The following is a 19,220-nucleotide window of genomic DNA, read 5'->3' as shown; positions in this document are numbered from 1 at the left end:
AGAGAACCCGACTATAAATACAGTAAGTACACGCAAAGGTACCGGGTACGACTTTGTCCTTTCCTACAACATTTTGGAAGGGGGCAACATCGTTGTGAAGTCCCTGAGGCCCAATTAAACATCACCAAAAACGGAAATATACACCGAAAATGTCTGCAAATAAAAATGCTGATGGTGGATGGAAGTCCTTTATCTGGAATTCAGAAAAGAAGGAATTTTTAGGACGCACAGGCGCCAGTTGGTGTAAGTCTAAAGATATTTTTCCTCTTCAGCGACTCTTCATTCGGATTAAACTGTTTAAAAGATATTAATATCGATGCGGCACAACTTTAAATAGAACCGCAGTAACGTTACTGACTTTGGAAAGACGCGACACCTGTTTGAGTCGTGACTTTCGTTTTCAAAGGGGAAAAACGCCTCGAGTTGGCGGCTTTGTGTTATGACGGGATTGTGTTTTTACGAGAACAGCGCAAAGTCGTCGTTTCAAAACGCGTTATCTTTTGTGAAATGTGTTTGAGTTATAGTCCTGTAATAAACGATCGAGCCATCACGGACTAATATTTTACCGAGCCACAAGTTGGTGCGCGTGCTAAATATTGAATGAAGAAAGCGCGGACATCCCACTAGTAAAATGTTTTCTGTGTTTTTTTTTTAACGAACCTGGATGTTGAAGGTAACGTACTTGCCAGGGCTCTTTGAAAGTTAAAGGGTCATCTTGAAGGTCGATATGATGTTATTGGGTTCTGTTGCGGTTTAGGAACTGTTACAGAAACGATCTGTCAGCTATATCCTAAAATAGGATGGATTATCACGTGTAGATGTAAAATCGAGTAGTTGTCTATAAGGTGTACTTTTCTATGTGTCAGCTAACTTGCAAATTGTGAGTAGGGTCCGACGGAAGCGAACAACATTGACGTGTTTATCCAGGTGATACGTTTGTATTTTCATTCTTTGAGAGGACTCAAACACGTTTTTTTTTAATTATAAATCGCCGCCGCGATTATGGCTATTTATGTCATGGAAATGTAGGCTTTTAGTGGCCGACCATCTGCGACATAGGCGCAAATATTCAGAACTATCTCTGAACTATTTCCGATGGTTTTATCGGTCCTTACACTTGTTTTACTCGCAAAGGCTTGCTTACAAAAGTTGTACAAATAAAGCATCTTGAATCATACAAATGTTCAGTTTAAACAAGTGAAACAAACGAGAAACTGATGAAACGGGGTTGAGTTTACTCTGACATGTGGTGTGTCATCCACATGTAGCTTAGCCTGCTAACGTAACTGTGTGAACTTTCAAGTGCTTCGGAAGAAACTTCAATGGCTGTTACAACTTTCCTAAAGTTGTACGTTTTTTAACTAACGTAACATGTCAAGTGAAAGATGCGCTTGGAATGTGCAGTTTTACTGGCATGAAGTATCCAAACACTTGCCGTACGAGTTAAGCGTGGAAGAGGAAGCTGTCAGTTTAGGAAATGCATGTACAGAAGCTTGAGTTGTTCTTTGTTTGTCTTCATTGTCTCGATATGACCTCCTACTTGAAGAACATCAACGGAATGGTTCGTCATTTGTCGCTTATGCAGTTTGTCACGCAGGTTGACGTTCACGTGCCATAAGAGAATCTGTACGACAGTATATTTAGGCCTCTATGCACTACAAAGCCAAAAGGTTCCTGTTTTCTTGGGGTGTTCCTTCCACCCGTCATTGCGGATGTGGCCTTCAGTTGGCATTAGAAGCAGATGGGGCATGCTTCATTCTCGGCGTAACAAACATCTACAGGAAACACATTCAAGTTTGAATACAATGCTACTAAGGTTTATATTGGCAGAGGTGGAGGAAAGGACGTCGAAGACACACAGGCAACCACGGTTATGTTGGTTAGGGACTGTCTTTTAGGAAATGCATTTGGGGGCCATTGCTACTTTCAATGAAGCTACAGACTGGCACGCGAACGTTATTCTGCAGATCAGGAGCTCATCTTCTGTAGTTGCGTCACACAGTGGACATGTGAGTTCTGGGAGGTGGTTTTATGAGTAATGTATGAGCTGGACGAAAGATGGTGTCGCTGTCACCTCAGATACTGCATAGTGATGAGTTCCTGGAAAGTTTGGATAGTAGCTAAAATGACCGTAACTGTGACACTAAGGCTACTAAGAAAGCTGATCACTTTAACTTTGGATATTAGAAAGACCTATGATATAATTGAAATCGTTTGCATATTTTTGGAAACAAAACTGTCACTTACTATAATGATTGCTGAAATCAATTAGTCTCTAATGTTCTTATAAAACTAGATCAAGTCCAGGGGTATTTTCTATTATATGCTCAATTTATGGCTCATCTAACAAAATTCAGCTTCTTTTTAATATGTCATCGAATAGATTTCAGATCTTGTATATGTGTGTTTGTGGAAACTTAAATGTTAACCAAGTCATTTTTAAACGTTTTGTTAAGTCTATGCCATCTGCTTTTCCTTGCAGTCAAAATCTTCATCTTCTATGTAATCTTCTATGGCTGCTTGGCTGGAATTTTCATTGGCACCATCCAGGCCTTGCTTTTGACTCTCAGCAACTACAAGCCCACTTACCAGGACAGGGTGGCACCCCCAGGTAAAGAACCAAATCAATCACGATGTTAAAGATATACCACCTCGAAGACAAATATCGGTCCCCAAAGAAATGTAATAAATTCTATTTAGAGCTCTGAGAATGAAGTGTCAACCCTAAGAGTTACAGAACGAACTGTGTGTACTTTTAAAGCGAATAATGGTTTTGACCGTTGTAACAATGTGGTCATGTTGTTAATGGTTCAAATGTTCTATTGTCAGTTCTTTCAACAACGTTTTGTTATTTTCAAGCATGGCTTAATTTCTAAAGAGAAACCACAAATGTTTTAACTGCCAAAGGCATTTGCTAACATTATGCACATACATACACCGTCTGATGTGTTTTTCATTTGAAAACTGTTGTGGCCTTTTCAATTTGGAGACATGATTCACCAAAATGTTCTCCATTACAAGCTATAAAAAAGCAACACCGATGGAACATTACATACTTTTTTATGGAACTGATATGGAAAAGCGGAAAGGACAGTTTGATTTATACACACTCAAACTGTTCCACAATGCTGGATGTTAACATTGTTTCTGTAAACCTTGTGACAGCTCTGAAGGTCTGTCTGACCTCAGAGAGAGGGTGGAGGTTGTGGGGGCTGGGGGCGGAATAAGGGAGACACAGAGAGCCATTATGACCTTCACACTCCTTACTAGACAGAAGAAGCTTCCTGTTTGAGTCCTGAGAGCGACCCCAATCCTCACATCTACATGTCTTTGAACTGGTATATATTTTCTTTCAGTCAGGGCTGACACCCAGTTTGCAATTAAACATGCCACTAAAATAGTTTATGACCGGTTTAAGGTTTATCAAGCTTTCCGTTAGCCTGTTTTGCTGGAAGGAATCTTGTGCAACTGAGCTTTGGCTGAAAAAGGGCGAACGAAACAGTGGAGAGCATTGTATGCTGTGCTTTCCGTAATCTGTGGAAGTTTAGACGTTGTTAGCCTGCCCGTCGCTTGGCTGCCAGGCATTTGCCACACCGGCCATGCCAGTGGATGTTTGCACAGTGCACACTCCCGTCTTGGCTTTAAATTTAGACACATTTATACACGACCGAACATAAACGTCTGTGCCAGCAAGAGCCGTTTCCCCTTTAAGAGAGGCACCAGTGAGATCTGAAGTCTGGTGAGAGAAACGAAAAGAGTAGGAATAAGTGGCAATCACCATGGTGTGCTGCTATTCGCTGTGTAGAAGGCCAGCAAAAAGACACGCTGCCTGCACAGGTCCCTCCTCTTTCGGGGCTAAAAGTTTCCATTGTGTTAGAGGAGCACGTGAGCGTGTGGAGAGGAGGAGGGGGTGGCCGGGAGCCTCACACACTCTCGACTGGATAGACCGAGTCTGTGTGAACTTGAGCTTCATAGTGGTGTGTGTAAAAAAGAAAGTTGCCTAAACATGCTTTCGTCTTTTCTGCTAGGTTTGCTATAGTACAGCTGCAAGCACATGTGTGGGACGTCATTGCCTGCCTGTTGAAAGGCAGCATGGCATTACAGCCAATATAAGGTTTCCGTTTGCTCTTCTCATCTGCTGGTTTTGCTCATGCCACACCCCATTTTCGCCGTGAGCTTGTGCTGGTGGAAAATTACTGCCAAGCTGAGGATCTGAATAGCAAACATACATGACAATGAACAGACGGGGTTAAAGGGCATTGTCAGATGTCATTGCAATGGGGAGATCATTTTGAGTCACTTCTGAATGAAAATGTGTTTCATGTTTTTCTGAAGGGTTTAGCTAAATTGAACCATTTAACTCTTTCACAGGTCTATCACACAACCCGCGATCGGAAAAAGCAGAATTCACCTTCTCAATGAGTGACGAGAATAGTTACAGGCCATACATAGAAAATATTGACAAGTTTCTGTGGCCGTACAGCAGTGAGAATCAAACCAATCAACAAATTTTTGAGGATTGTGGAGGTACAGTGAGTCCTAAGAAACGTTTTTATATGTACGTATGTGTGTTTATAGATCATATGTATAAAAGCAATAAAGGTTCTGGCATGTTGAAGAGACCCAAGTACGTCAGCCAGAGATCACTGAAATGGGTACCGTCTAGGAAGTGATCTACAACCATCCTGAGATCAGTCATATGATCCTCATTTACTTCAAAGTTCATGTCTTAATCATACTGCTTATTTAGACAATTGGATCTTTATTTGACTAATTTTGCCATGTTGCATGTTCATGTGCTGTTATAGTAGGAATCAGTAAATACAGTTGCATTAACAGTATGGATTTCATATCCAGTCGAACCCGATACCTACATGGATCGCGGAGCGCTGGAGAGCGAAAGTGGCGTCAGGAAGGCTTGCCGTTTCGATAGGTCCTTGCTGAAGGACTGCTCCGGCTCATTGGACAAAACCTATGGCTTTAAAGAAGGCAAACCCTGTCTCATCGTTAAACTCAATAGAATTGTCAACTTCAGGCCTCGGGTGAGTCTTTTGGATTGGATTGGATTCAATTTATTGGCATTACACGCATACAAGTACAGTGTAACGGAATGTATTTAAGAAGAAAAATAACTGAAACAATACTAATAATGATTATTGTTCATTCGTATATTATAATCTCACATTAGTCTTATCATTTTATGTAAATTTTATGTAAATTCATTTAATATGAACCATTTTATTGTCATGTTGTGTGTGTCTTGCTCACAAAGTAAAAAACGGATTTGTTATTTGCAACATGATTACGTTTAATCTTTAAACTCTCTCCCAGGCTCCAGCTGACAACGACACTCTTCCTGTGGCAATCCGTGCTAGCAATCAAGGCAATCTGATTCCAATCCATTGCTCAGCCAAGGTAAGACATCGGTCACATCTAAAAAGACCTCCGTACGCCATAGCACTCCTTAGAAAGATCTAACACGAACGATCCTTATCTCAACAGAGAGACGATGAAGCAGACAAGCTCGGACAGATTGATTTCTTCGGCCTGGGTGCTGGATTCCCTCTCCAGTACTATCCTTACTACGGCAAGCTGCTACACCCGCAATACCTCCAGCCTCTCGTAGCCATCAAGTTTCAGAACATCACCACGGATTTCGAGATGCGCATCGAGTGCAAAGTATTCGGAGAAAACATTCACTACAGTGAGAAAGATCGTTCTCAGGGACGCTTTGACATCAAAATGATGATCAAGTCATGACCATAGCTACGAAAGTAGCACTTTCACTCTGCCCATTTTAAAACGTGATCATTTAGACTCATTCAATTGGATTAAAAAAACAACAACAACCAACGTTCACAACATACGGGACCTACACTTAATCTGTATGCTTTACACTAGCTTTCTCTGCATGTATAGGGTTAGAATGTAAATTACAGGAAGAGTAGCAATAGCAAAGTATTTATTCTACTGAAAATGAGAATATTCTGTGAGCCATGGGACGTTCATTTCATTACTGTAAATTGTAATTCCACTACTGATGTAGCGAGCAGTGTTCCTGTCCCCTGAGTATTTCTTCCTAGTGTGGTCTCTTTATGGAGTTTGCAGTGCAGTAGTTGCATACAGTGGTCATTTATTTCCAAGCCATGTTGTAATTTCTGTTGTCTTATGTGAGAAAGCCTTAGCGGTCCAAGGTGTGTGTGTGCGTATGTGTTAGTACATGTGAGAGTTTGAGTGCGAGCGTGTGCGTTTTTGTCTACTTAAAAACTGAAAATACTGGCATGGTACGCTCTGAACTCCCTGAGTATGTGTGTGTAAGTGACTGCACTCCGTTCAATTCTTTTTTCCTTTCTATCTTTTTCGTTGATTGTGGGGAATATGTTTGTACATCACCTTTTGGCGTTTCGTTTGATTGTCTTGCAATTTGGGAAATTGGGGCTAATGACAATTTTTGTGTAAGGCTTATATTCTTTTAAGTGTAGAACTGTGTGTCTAGCCTGGAGGACTGAAGTGGCCAGTGGTCACCATGGCAACTCAGTACTTTTACTTTTTTTTTCTGCAGACATCACATGATGTGTGGTGTTACTTTCTAATGAATGTTTTAGCCATTTTCATGGTGGAAGAATTTTATATTTATGCAGTTGTACAATTTTCGTCAGCAGGAGAAAATGTAATATGTTTGAATCCAGATACCAAAGTCACTGGTTCAAGGTTAGAAACCTATCTGATGCAAAGCAGTACCCCATTTTATAGGATATTTTGTTTGTGTCCAAAAATTCTTAAGTCAATGTTGTACATCGGAACACTTGATTGTAATGTTATTTAAATCTGGGTAAGACCTGAAAAAATAAATGGACAGACAACTGAGATTTTGTTAAAGTGTTCTTTATTTATCGCGTCACAGTTGCTCACCCATCTAAAATCTTGAAGAAATACTGGACCTGCAAAAAAGAAATCACAATCTTACACGACAACATAACCACAACAAAACTGTTTACACAATCGCACATTTCACAAATGCAGCTGTTCTTAATACACTAAAAATAACCTCAAATGGACATTCAGAACTTCATTCATTTAGCACTTTATCAGGCCTCGGCAACAAGTCACTGGATTGTTTTAAGTTTCAAACAATTGACTTTCCCTGAATCGTGTGTGTCAGCTCGGCGCAGAAGAGTCTGTGCCGGGCCTCTGCGGCCTGAGCTCTTGGAATGTCATGGCTGAGTCGGTCAGCAGGCAAATGATTAACAAGGGGCCATTTGTGTTAGGAGGCTGAACAGATCAGGAGTTGTGCAAAACAATGACGTCCACCGGGCCAAACCCACTCCCTGGCATAACAATGTCTTTTTTCCTTCGGCCAAACCGACATCTGCCTGCTTCCTTTCCTGCGAGACGTGACACCAGCCTACGGTGGACAGTCATGAGACATTGGTGCCATTTTGTTCTTGTGGGCTCCAGAAATATTTCCCAATGCGCATTAAAGCAAGTTCTGCCTCTAAACTGTGAACAAAAACGTGACTGTGTAGCTTTTGGAGTTTGAATGCGATTTGCATGTGCTCACCTCCAGAATCCCGTCCTCGGGTAGGTCTGTGCAGTGAACGCTGTTCTGCACTTTGTTTTTGCCGTAGAGAGCTCGTAAAGTGTTGGGCCGAAGATGGAGTGCGATTTCCTGTAAGTGAACAAAGAACACGGTGACAGTTTTTTCATGGGTTACGCTAGAACAATGGAGCTACGTGTAATTCTCTGTTGAGCGACAGAATGTAAACATGGGTGATGATGCGTGTGTTGTGATGGTTACTGATGGCCAACAGTATGTGATCCGATAACGTCACAGTCTATCTAGGGCATGGGATAACACACACGTGCCTGTTCACGTTACCGGGACTCACTTCCTATTTCCTGCAAACATCTGCTATTTATAAAACTATTTCCCTCCCCCATATGATATTAAAGTCAGTTTTTAAAGATGTTTTCAAATCACCTTTATCTCTTTAAGAGACGTTCACCCAAAAAGAATGATTCTGTCATCATTTAATCAACCTCATGTGGATCAAAACCTGTTAAATTACTCTTTTTCTTTGGATTTCAGAAGAAGATATTTCGAGAAATGTCTCAGTGGTTTTTGTGTCCATTCAATGGAAGTCAATGGGGTTCAGTGTTGTTCGGTTACCAACGTTCGTCAAAATCATTTTGTGTTCTGCAAAAGAAAGAAAGTCATATAGGTTTGGAACGAGATGATGATGAGCAAATGATAAAAGAATCCTAATTTTAGGTCAAATCTTTTCAGTCGTCAAATGGAAAAATAACATCCACAACAGCAGACTGAAAAACCTCGAATAATAAAGAAATAATTTAACAATAGCAAGAAAAATGTCACTTTGGAAAGGTGCACGAATGTTAAATAAATCCTCCTCCGCTGCCGTTATACAGCATGACAGAAGTTCGAGGGGTCTTGGCCGAGTTTACTCTCGAGTTTATATTTCACTGCCCTTTCAGCAGAATGTTGGACTAATACCAGGTCTTGACTTTAATTCTCGCTCACATGTGCTTCTCATTCAGAGCTCAGCTGGCCAACTGGCTAAGGCTAAAACGGAATGTGATGAAATGAAATGTTCCCAAGGACACAAGCTGCCGGCTCTACTGTCCTCTGCTTATCTCTGCCAGTAGGAAATTCAACACCCCCACCCCATGGGGGATGGGTTATCTAAATGCAAATAAATTGGCTTTCTGTAGCCACACCCATCTTGTTTCCTCCATTTTGATCTCTGAAGTTCCATTTCAGTAAACTAGTACCTGCTAAGACCTGCACGGTTCAAACATGTCAACAAAGCATTGAGTGAGACATCGACCACACATGGCCATGAGAGAAAGTCGGTGCCAAAATAAGTGTTTGTATGATTAACCTGCTTAAACCGAAGAAGCAGGAGGAGAGACTAATGCTTGTTTATTATACTCTTATCTTTTAGCTCCGTATTTCAAACACATTTTGAAAAGTGACACTACAATAATAAATGCCTTCGCTCCATTTGTCTTTATCTAAATGTGCTGTATGTTCTGTCAAAACACAAGAAAACAGTGTTATGGTTGTAAGGCTATAGATATTAAAGTGTAATGAGTCAAAAATAAAAAATTCAGTCATTTATTGTTATTAATGTTGTTAAAAACTCTTTCTTCTGTGGAACACAGAGGATTTTTTGGGGGGTTTTGGTCAATTGGGTCCAATGTTGTTTGGTTACCAACGTTCTTCAAAATAACTTATTTTGTGTTTCACACAAAGGTATTGAAAGTGAGTAAATGATTAAATTATTTTAATCTTGGAGTAAACTATCCCTTTAGAGTCACCATGCAGTCAAATTCATGTAGACTGCAATATAAATTTAACTCAACTCAACTTTATTGATATAGAGCTTCAACAAATTTCATACAGCTGTATGAAACAAATTGACTATAAGCAAAACATTATTATATTGAAAAAATTGTGAACACACAAACAGAAAACAGACACGCACACAGGTTCATACACACCCAAATGCATAAAATACAACTCCACACGCACAGAGCACAAACACAAGCACGCACCCGCACAGCGTGTTTATCACAGAGAAGCACAAATTTAAGATAATGGAGAGAGAAACACAGGTCAAATATTATACGTACCATCAATTCCTATATGTAATACATTAGGCAGAATGTTACATTTGAAAGTGATACTAATACTGTAAATACAAATATGTTAAATTCTAAAGCTGATGTCAGCAGCCCCCCGGTCAGGCAAACAGTGCATAGTGTTCAAACGGAGGCGAGGAACCCAAAACTCCAATAGAGATAAAGAGCGTAATGAAAAAGCTAAATGCAACCAATTAGAAAATAAGTACCGTCAGAGAGAGTTGAATTTTGGCAGTAGTATTATGGTAATTTTGTGTTATTAAATACCAGACTGATTTTCAGTGTACTGAGCAAATTACGTTTGCACACTATAATAACAATAGTTAGCCACAACTAACCTGCGGCTACTGAACTTAAAGCCAGGCCCTCACACGCAGACTACTGGAGTAAGCAGGTTAATATCGCCTATCTCACATAGAACTCCTTTGAAAATGTGGCACACATTTTTATGAGGGACAATTTGATATTAATATTCAATGATTAGTGTTTTGACACTCAAATGTTTCTGTATGTTCTTATAAACAGAATCACTGCCAGACACTGTAAATACAAACCATCACTATCCCCCACCCTGACATACAGAACATAAAGAGAACGTCAATACAGCGGACACGCTGACGTCAGACTGCCGTCTATGAAGACCAGGACACAAAAATCATTATCTCACAAACCCTCATCTTTCTGTTTACTGATAAAACATGGCGCATTTTCAGGGCAACACCCTGGTGCTACTGTGAAGCGAAATTACACCTCGGATTTCAGCGTGTGGATGTCTGCTATGTTTTTTTTAATCAATGTTGGGGCAACGTGATTTGTTTAGTTATCTAACTTGATCCATTCAATTTAGGAAAAATCCTAAAATAAGCCAAATGTGAGCCTGGACCACAAAACCAGTCATAAGTATAGCCAACAATACGCTGCATGGGTCAAAATGATAGATCTTTCTTTTATGGCAAAAATCATTAGGATATTAAGTAAAGATCATGTCCCATGAAGACATTTTGTAAATGTCCTACCGTGTATATATATCAAGCACTTTTGTGAGTGGATACAGCAAAAATCACGAACAAAAATTTCCGGAAACCCGCCTACAAACTTCGCTTGTGGCTGTCTGCTCTTCAGGAATAACACGAAGTTTGGTATCCATGTAAAGCTTAGAATTTTGATTCATATAATAAATATTTGGATTTTTGGCACACTCAGATCACAAAATCACAGATTTTCTCTCGGACAATTGTCCAATCATAACAAACCATACATGAACGGAAAGCTTCTTCATAGCTCAATTATTCCAATTCCAGGGTCACAGTTAAGATTTGCTGTCTAGTGTTAACATTTTGGGTCAGGGGTTTGTTTAAATCTCTAATCCTATGTCTGAATGATGTTTACAAACTACCTCAATTAGCAGCGCTATGTACACGTTTCACTAGCTGTACAAGGCGATAACAAGTGTGATTTTGCACTTTTAACCGGTCTGGGAGAGACAGGCTGTGAACGGGGGTGTCCATCGAGGACACCGAAAGCTCAGTCTCAGGCAAAATTATCTGGGGAAATAGTGACATCACAATGCCTTGCCATCATCATTGTGTTCACAAACAAAACACTTCAGAGGTGGTGGCACAAGAGATGTCCCTACAATTAGCGTACTTTACATCTTTACGTTCATATTCATGCATTTGGCAGGCACCTTTATCCAAGGTTTACATTTGATCAGTATGTGTATTCCCTGGGCATCAAACCCATGACCTTTGTGCTGCTAATGCATTGCTTTACCAATTGTCAAAATGACAACAGGTTTTATGCCTGACGTAGTGTGTTATTTATTTACAAATAGTCACCCTTAACACATCTCGCTCTAATTTGAGGGAAAGGTTCGCTCAATCCTCATCCATGTCAAACGACAGGCACATTGAATGAGAGAGCTCGAGTTGAGTCGCGGTCACATGTCTCACTCACTCCGTGTTCCTGGTGCCACTCAGATGTAAGAGGGCCTTAATTAAGCAGCAATCGATGCTGTGGGACGACACTGGAGCTTCCCAAGGGAACAATACCATGGAAACCGCAGGTCTCCACGGCACTGCTTTTTGGGCTTACACATTGCTAGCATTCAGCACCACCCGAGAACACAATTAAACCCTTACCAAGCGAATAATCGAATATGATGATTTGGTTAACAATGGAAAATGTAGACGCGCAATTATTGTTAGGGAGCAATGTATTCTATATAGGGTTTCTGCCATTCCTACCAAATAAATAGTTTATGTGTGGTTCTCTAAAAACACAATAGATAATAAGATGGGACTTTTTAAAATACAAATATAATAGAACAAAAAACTTCTCACAAAATCTCTCTTTGTTCACAAAGTGTTAAGAAAACTAAAAAGCTTCACATGCTTTTATTGTATCGTAGAATATGTAAAAAATAGCTACATATTTAGATATTAAATGTTTTTCTTTTCAATCTGTAGAGAAATGTGTAAAGTCAATATAATCCAACTTCAACCACTAAAACCAAAAAATGAGTGACTTGGGTTGTGTAATGGTTTAAAACCTAAAGCTCGGAATAGCTTTTGAAGGATTCCACTATTAGGAAAGAGTAGCTGATGTTATTACATGCCAAGGTCTCTGTTCACATCAATCTCACAGAAAGAGTTTGTGCGGCACAGATTTCAGAATGCATTGTTTTGTGTACTTGTTACTTTCGCATGTGAAAATGAATTGCTCAACTGGTGAAGCTTGGCATTAAAAACGTTCGATTCCCAGGTTTACTGCAGAGATTTATAAAATGCATACCTCAAACACGTTTGCTTCAACATAGAGGAACATAATAATATTAACAGAAAGGACATATAAAGGACATAATATTCAATAATTTGAGTGTATCATGCTTTGCACATAACCTACCAGATAATAACATTGCTGTTAATGTAATGTAAAAAACATTACTGTGGAACCAAAAGTGTTTTTTCTATGACATCGCTTTGAAGAACTTTTTGTGGCACATTTACTTTTTAAGAGTGTTCAAGTAGACTTCTAACAGGACGGTTCAGTCGACATGTGAGACAGCAGGGTCAATGGAGTTTTGTTCCTCTGCACACCTTATAAGTGTAGAAGGCAACACACCACCATACTAGGCAAAGCACATCAGATACTCCAATAAAATGTACGTAGATTACACTAAAAATAACTCTGAAAGTACGCTTATAGAGCTACATAAACACAATTCTATCCACATAAACCAACTTTAGCATTGTGTTTAGTTTTGATGTATGTGAAGGTCATTGAAACATGCGCCTTTTCTAATGTCAAACAAAAAGCAGAGCAATAAAAAAGACTAACGGCGCGTGCTCTTTTCTAAAGCAGACAAACACTGTGTCCACACATCTAGGATCTTCTCTCCACACTCTGTGACAAACAGGACACGGTTACATTCCCACAGTATAGGTTTACCGTGTTACAGGTTACCTACGTTTCCAAGTGGAGCTTCAGTTACTGTAGTTTGGCACCTTGAGCTGAAAGCCAGTCAGTCATTGACAGGCAGTCGGTTGAACTTTGTCAGTCGATACGATCTTTTGGCACAATACATTATTCATGAGCTCAAACACCATATGAGACTTAAGTAAAACTAAGAGAAGGGAACCTTTGTGTGTTCTCAAACAAAACAAAACAAGATCATCCTTGCTTTTCAACCTAGGACTAAAGTAAGTCTCTGAACTTATAAGTTCTGATACTAATTTACAAATGTAAATGGATCAAACGAAGCAGAAAATAACAATCGCAATTTATAGAGTGCAGGAAAGAAGAACTTAGGCATTATTTTTCCAATAAAACAGCAGACTACAATTCCACAAGTTTGAGTTGCTTGTTCGAGGAAGTTTTTTCTAGACTGTTTTGCTAGACATCCAAGTCAGAGAATCTGCTTACATTGAACAAAATGTATCACAAATACGAAAGGAAAACACTATAAACATTTGAGTTCACATCATAAAGCTACTAAGATCAGGTTTTTCTACGGTCACAAATAACACAGTGTTGTCTTTCACACGCTAACATGATAAGAATATCTGTAACGTCAAGGTGCAGGAGAGAATCACAGTGTTCCAGAATCACTGATAACATTCCTAAAAACTGGCATCATAAATACAACAAATGTGATCATTACAAAAAAACATTTGTGATACATCTTTACATCTGACTTAAGTGACAATGAATACAAACGTGACCAAATTCTCAAAGCTCATGACCAAATAGATTATAGGCTGGTTTATGGTCTATATAAACTCTCATGGTATTTTTGAGGCTGCAAGACTTGCCAGCAAATGTTCTCCTCTTAACCCAAAAGAGATGGTTTAACAAAGTTCGTTGGTGTTTATTTTCATATAAATGGATTGCTTAGAAAGAGTGATGGAAAGCAAATAACTCTCTAATTCATGGATTCTTGGATTTCTCATTAGGTATGAATAATGATATGCTACATACTTTAATAAACTAACCAAAACAAGGTGCATTTCAATCTGTTTTTAAAGCTCACGTTGCCTGTATTACAACAACAAAATGTGTATGTTTACCCACACATCATCATAAGAGCAGCCAGCCATCGACTACACTGACTTAAAGGAACAGTTCCAAAAAACGTTTATTCTATCTTCTTTTACTCACCCTCAAGTTGTTCCAAATCTGTGTAAATGTCTTAGTTTTGATGAACACAAAAGAAGATATGTTGAAGATTAAAAGCTAAAAGTTCCGGGGCATTTTGATTACAATTGTAATTCTTCCTACTAGTGTTGTAGTCGAGACCACCAAAACCGAGACCAAGATAAGACCGAGACCAGAGGGTATTGAGACCAAGACAAGACCAAGACTTTGAAGGCCGAGACCAAGACCAAGACAGGCAGAGACCGAGTCAAGACCAAGACCAGCACTCCCAAAATGTATGCAAAAGATCCACAACACACTATTAAGTCATAATAAAATGAACTTGGGTGATTTATTGTGCAGAAATGTATATGTAGGATATTTTGTGTTCCATGTTTTATCACCCACCTACTGTAACATATTACAATTTTTGTGCAGGTAAAAAATTCTAACAACTAAACATAAAAAAGGTAAATTCCCAAAGGTCTGTGACCTTCAAAAAAATATTCAGTGACTTAATTAGTTTCATTGCTTTTTTATCTAATCAATAGCAAAATAGCTGTGTGTTGCTCAGAAATGCACAAAAGTTCAGATTTGTTTGGGTCTATCCAAAACAGAACAAACTTGTGTTTAATTGTGTCTAAAACTTAAGTCACTCACTGTATGAACTCAAGGTTCATTGAATAATCATAAAAAATCCAAATCTTATTTTTGCAATCACATCTCGGATATTGTGGGCATTTGTGTGTATTCATTTTATTGATAGATTTCTGGGGTCAATCCCCCATTCTTCTCCGCAGTAAGAGTAACAAAAGGAACAGAAGAATCAAATAAGGAACAAGTGGTGAATGCTTTTAAAACCAGAAGTTTTACATCCAATCACATGAACTATGTTAACACATAAATCAGACAATGCACCAACAATTTAGTGTAATTCCCACAGTTCTTGTCTTGACCGGTGGAGACAGAGACAAGACCAAGGCCATCAAAAAATGGTCTTGAGAGCGGTCTCGAGAACTACAACACTACTTCCTACCATGGTATTCAATAGTTGCCAAAACTGTTTGGTTACAAGCATTCTTCCAAATATTCCCTCTGTGTTCATCAGGTCAAAGAAATGTATACAGATTTGGAACAAATCGAGGGTGAGTAAATAATGACAGAACTAATTTTTTTTGGTATACAGTCCCTTTAAGTATCACAGGCCGTACAGTAAGTGATCGTACCACAGTTCTTGGTTCATTTCGAGCTGACATGACAAAAGTAATTACGTCCAGTTCAGTGATATAGTCAAGATCTGCTCAGAGCGATTTAGTCTGTGAGAGTCATTAGACTGATTTAAAGTGATAACTCGTAGCTCTAGTCTGGTTTTTGAGTCTCATTGACTCATTAAAAACAGTACAGTGCCTTTGTCCATTTGGATTGATGGGAGAGTATATTCAAGAACAATTTGGGGACTCCTGTGGGTCAATTGCTAAAGCATTATACAAGCAGAAAATGTTTGACGTTTGCTCAATCTGGACAACCTAACCACATAATAATGCTTTTACCTTTCATTCCAACCTCTACCACACACATCACCAAACTTAAAAGAAAACTGGAACACTTCTACTGTCAAGATCTCTCCAAAATCGTACTCTTTCCAATTTGAATTAATAGAATATTTGTGTTTTTGTGAAAAACATGCTTGCCTTCGGATTCAGTTAGCAGCGAGGAACACAATTCTCCCTTTATGAACTACAACTTATCCTTCAAAAACAATATTTCTCCTTCATTCACACAATTCATTTAAACAAACATACCCAAAATGTAGATGCTGTCAATGTGATGTAGTCTTTATTTTATTTTTGTTTGGTGGAAGAATATTGTCTTTTCCTTATAAAAGGACTGGGTTATCAAGTTAAAGAATGACAAGCACCTTAAAAGCTGCATTAAAGTAGTCCAAACTACTTTTCTGAAGTAATTTAATAGCTTTGTACGTAACTGGCTCAGTTGTCAAGTCTCAGCAGTTAACAGCTCACTGGATAAGAAAAGTATAGCTAAATAATGACTTAGATGACATATTACTCACTTGTATTGCATTGCTTCAAATGACTTTGAATATGGAGTAAATATAAGTAAAGTTTCCAATGAGCAAAATCATTCGTCAGCTTTTTCTGCCAGAGTCAGAGGACTGCAGCTATTAACCACAGAACTCATATAGAATGGACTGAAAAACGTTATCTTGAAAAATACACAAACATAAAGACAAAACATTTCATCACAAACAACTCCTTTGAAAATCTATCGTAAACTCATTTGTTCACAATAATTCCAAAATGTTCATTGACTCAGGAAGGTTTTAAAAAACGCTCCAACATGCGTAAGGTTTCTTTGCACAATTCATTTGTGTATTTGTTTACTGTAATGTCTGATTAGGTGACTAGAAAGGAAGTGTCTTTAATAGACTATCCGTGTAATACCCATCATACTAGCGTATACGCAAGAGACATGCAACCACCATCTCACACTCTCACGCTCTTTCTCTCCCACTCCGTGTGTGAAAGAGAAGGAGGGGCTGGATCAAGGGCAGGGCTGTCGATTCAGAAGTACAAAGCTTTTTCCTGGGGCCAACAACCGAGCAATCCATTTTGACCTTGTAAAAGGTCACAACACTATAGTCATGTTTAGCATATAAAGTCAGTCGCGTCAAAGAACACAACTGTATGTAACAAGAGGAGCATCCGCTTGTGCAAAGTATAAACTGTGAATTATTCCCAATACCATGTACTTGGCCAGTTATCAACTTCTTCTAAAAGAGGCCAATCGTTTATTTGAATCTTCGGCAGACATTTTGTTTGATTAATTCACTTCTTCATTATCCTTGTGTTAATTCCTTTTTTGTTTTATGTTTATAACCATAATTCACCTAACTTTTCTAACTGCACTTCACAGGAAATGGACTTTAATGGAGCGCTTCAGGGAAACCGACAAAGTCCACATTATTATCAAATCTTTTAGTATGTATGTAGGGCCGATGAACCCTAGTCCAAGGACTCCAAGAAGGATTGTAATTCTTATCTTACGGAACATCAAAATTGTGAACTGAAGGTACCAGGCTTCTTCCACTTTCAGCATTAGTAACAAATTGGATGGCGGCCATCGAGAACCGAAACAGTCGTCATGCAACATGAGCGAGCAGACTAATCTTTTGGACGAACAGAATCTTGACAGAGGTGTACATTTCTACTAGCCATGCAGACACAAAGCTGGTTTTTACCTCGGGGTACAGGTGATATGCCTTCAGAGTGCCTAAGAGTACATGATACATAATGTAAAAGAGGTCAATGGGTCCAATAGACTGAGGGACTATTAAGTCTTCTTTTCATACCTTGATATGACCATAAATGGACTTTTATACGTGTTTGAACCATATATACACAGTTATATTGTGCATGTGTTAACTGTTTTGTGAATCTTAATACACCTTTTTACAACATTTGACAGTCACTCACAGGGTCTGCCGGTCCGCAAAACTCACGGAAGGCTTTGGGTGCGTCGGCAGCATGGATCTCCAGGGCCATACAAGGTCCAGAACAAAGTTCATCCACCATATTCTGTAACACAAGTAATGAAGAGTTAACTATTCTCCCCGCTCTACCTGCTGTGCCCCGACCAATGAAAGAGCTTATTATTTGAACAGACCTTGGGATAACATTGGAGCAGATGGAAGACTCAGGTTACCAGTCCACCGCTTAATATAAATATAAATTAAAGGATGTCAAAGCCAACAATTGTTGCTACTGTTCTTGGAGCATGTTAGCAGCAACAAGACTATTTTTCAGTCTGCATTAGACAAGCAAAGACCACTAAACCGTCCATTTTAACTTCAGATCTATGTCGTCTAAAATGGAATCTTTTTTATTTTAAGAAGAATTATAACAGTAGCTTATACACTACAAAACCATTTTAAACCAGACCTTTCAAGATCTACAAACACAACATTCGCAGTCATTAAACATCCTCTAAATGACCATCGTAAACTATTAATAACCTACATGCGTAATAGGCTGGTGTGGGGTTATCATTGCAGAATGAAGATAGAGAAGCTGATCAAAGGCCGTCCCCATTTCATCCAAAGTCTCCACTTCACTATCAGTGGCTATGTAACTGCAACCTCTGCTACCCAAGAAGAGCTGTGCTGTCGCGTGACCTTGTGTTTCATTCAGTAAGATAATGTGCGATAATGCATTTACATTTATGCATTTGGCAGACGCTTTTATCCAAAGCAACTCGCATTGCATTATACTATACATCTTTTGTTTCGAAGTATGTACAATCCCCTGGGATCGAACCCACGACCTTGGCATTGCAAACGCCATGCTATAACCACTGAGCTCCATAAAATATTTAATACAATTATTTGTTTGCAGGTTGAAACACGCTTTTACACACAAGCAGATCAGAATGGTGGAAAAGTCAGGGTGTGTGTTGGACACCTGGCACCTGCAGCGTGCAGTCTGAGCTTTGGTAAATGTAACTAGCTTTCCTGTAGCTCAGTGATAAGAGCATTGCGTTAACAACGCAAGGTTGTGGATTCGATCCCAGGGGATTGCAGATACCCATGTATAAATGTATAGGAAAAATGCACCGTAAGTCGCTTTGGATAAAAGCGTCTGCCAAATGCCTAAATGTAAATGTGAGGCGATCAGTATGTTGATGAGACAGTTTTCATGGCAACAGAAAAGACCCCGTGCACCAAAATAGCCTCAAGCCTCAACCCAGAACTGGCTTATTTTTGGTCTATTTGTTATGGGTGGACGTTTTTTGAAAAGATGATTCGGCTAAAATTCAAAGGGAAGAGAAAACACTAGTAAACATAAAATTGCCCTCGAGGGAAGAATTTATTTATTTTGATATGCCTTGTCTATGCTTTTACA

General features: G+C 39.1%; 2 protein-coding genes across 3 annotated transcripts in view; one reads left to right on the top strand and one right to left on the bottom strand.

The window, feature by feature from the left end:
• atp1b1a (ATPase Na+/K+ transporting subunit beta 1a) lies at nt 1-6,867 on the top strand. Its single transcript, XM_079460810.1, has 6 exons — nt 1-243; nt 2,483-2,611; nt 4,372-4,527; nt 4,858-5,042; nt 5,332-5,415; nt 5,503-6,867. The coding sequence occupies exons 1-6, from the start codon at nt 150-152 to the stop codon at nt 5,758-5,760; spliced, it is 906 nt and encodes a 301-aa protein (XP_079316936.1). The 5' UTR covers nt 1-149; the 3' UTR covers nt 5,761-6,867.
• A 6-nt stretch (nt 6,868-6,873) lies between these two features.
• Nucleotides 6,874-19,220, bottom strand: part of nme7 (NME/NM23 family member 7) — a 28,614-nt gene continuing 16,267 nt past the window's right edge. The window contains exons 10-12 of one of the 2 annotated variants that reach the window (XM_079460792.1): nt 17,796-17,897; nt 7,562-7,669; nt 6,874-6,941 (exon numbers count right to left, since the gene is read on the bottom strand). In XM_079460792.1, the coding sequence (XP_079316918.1) occupies nt 6,909-6,941; nt 7,562-7,669; nt 17,796-17,897 (243 nt within the window). In that variant the 3' untranslated portion in view covers nt 6,874-6,908. Of the gene's footprint in view, nt 6,942-7,394; nt 7,670-17,795; nt 17,898-19,220 lie in introns of those variants that run through there. The other variant, XM_079460791.1, reaches the window with a different exon arrangement.

This window comes from Barbatula barbatula (assembly GCF_947034865.1).
Source record: "Barbatula barbatula genome assembly, chromosome: 7".
Classification (NCBI taxonomy): Eukaryota; Metazoa; Chordata; class Actinopteri; order Cypriniformes; family Nemacheilidae; genus Barbatula; species Barbatula barbatula.
The sequence above is the reverse complement of the archived record's forward strand: the minus strand, read 5'-3'. Positions and strand labels throughout refer to the sequence as shown.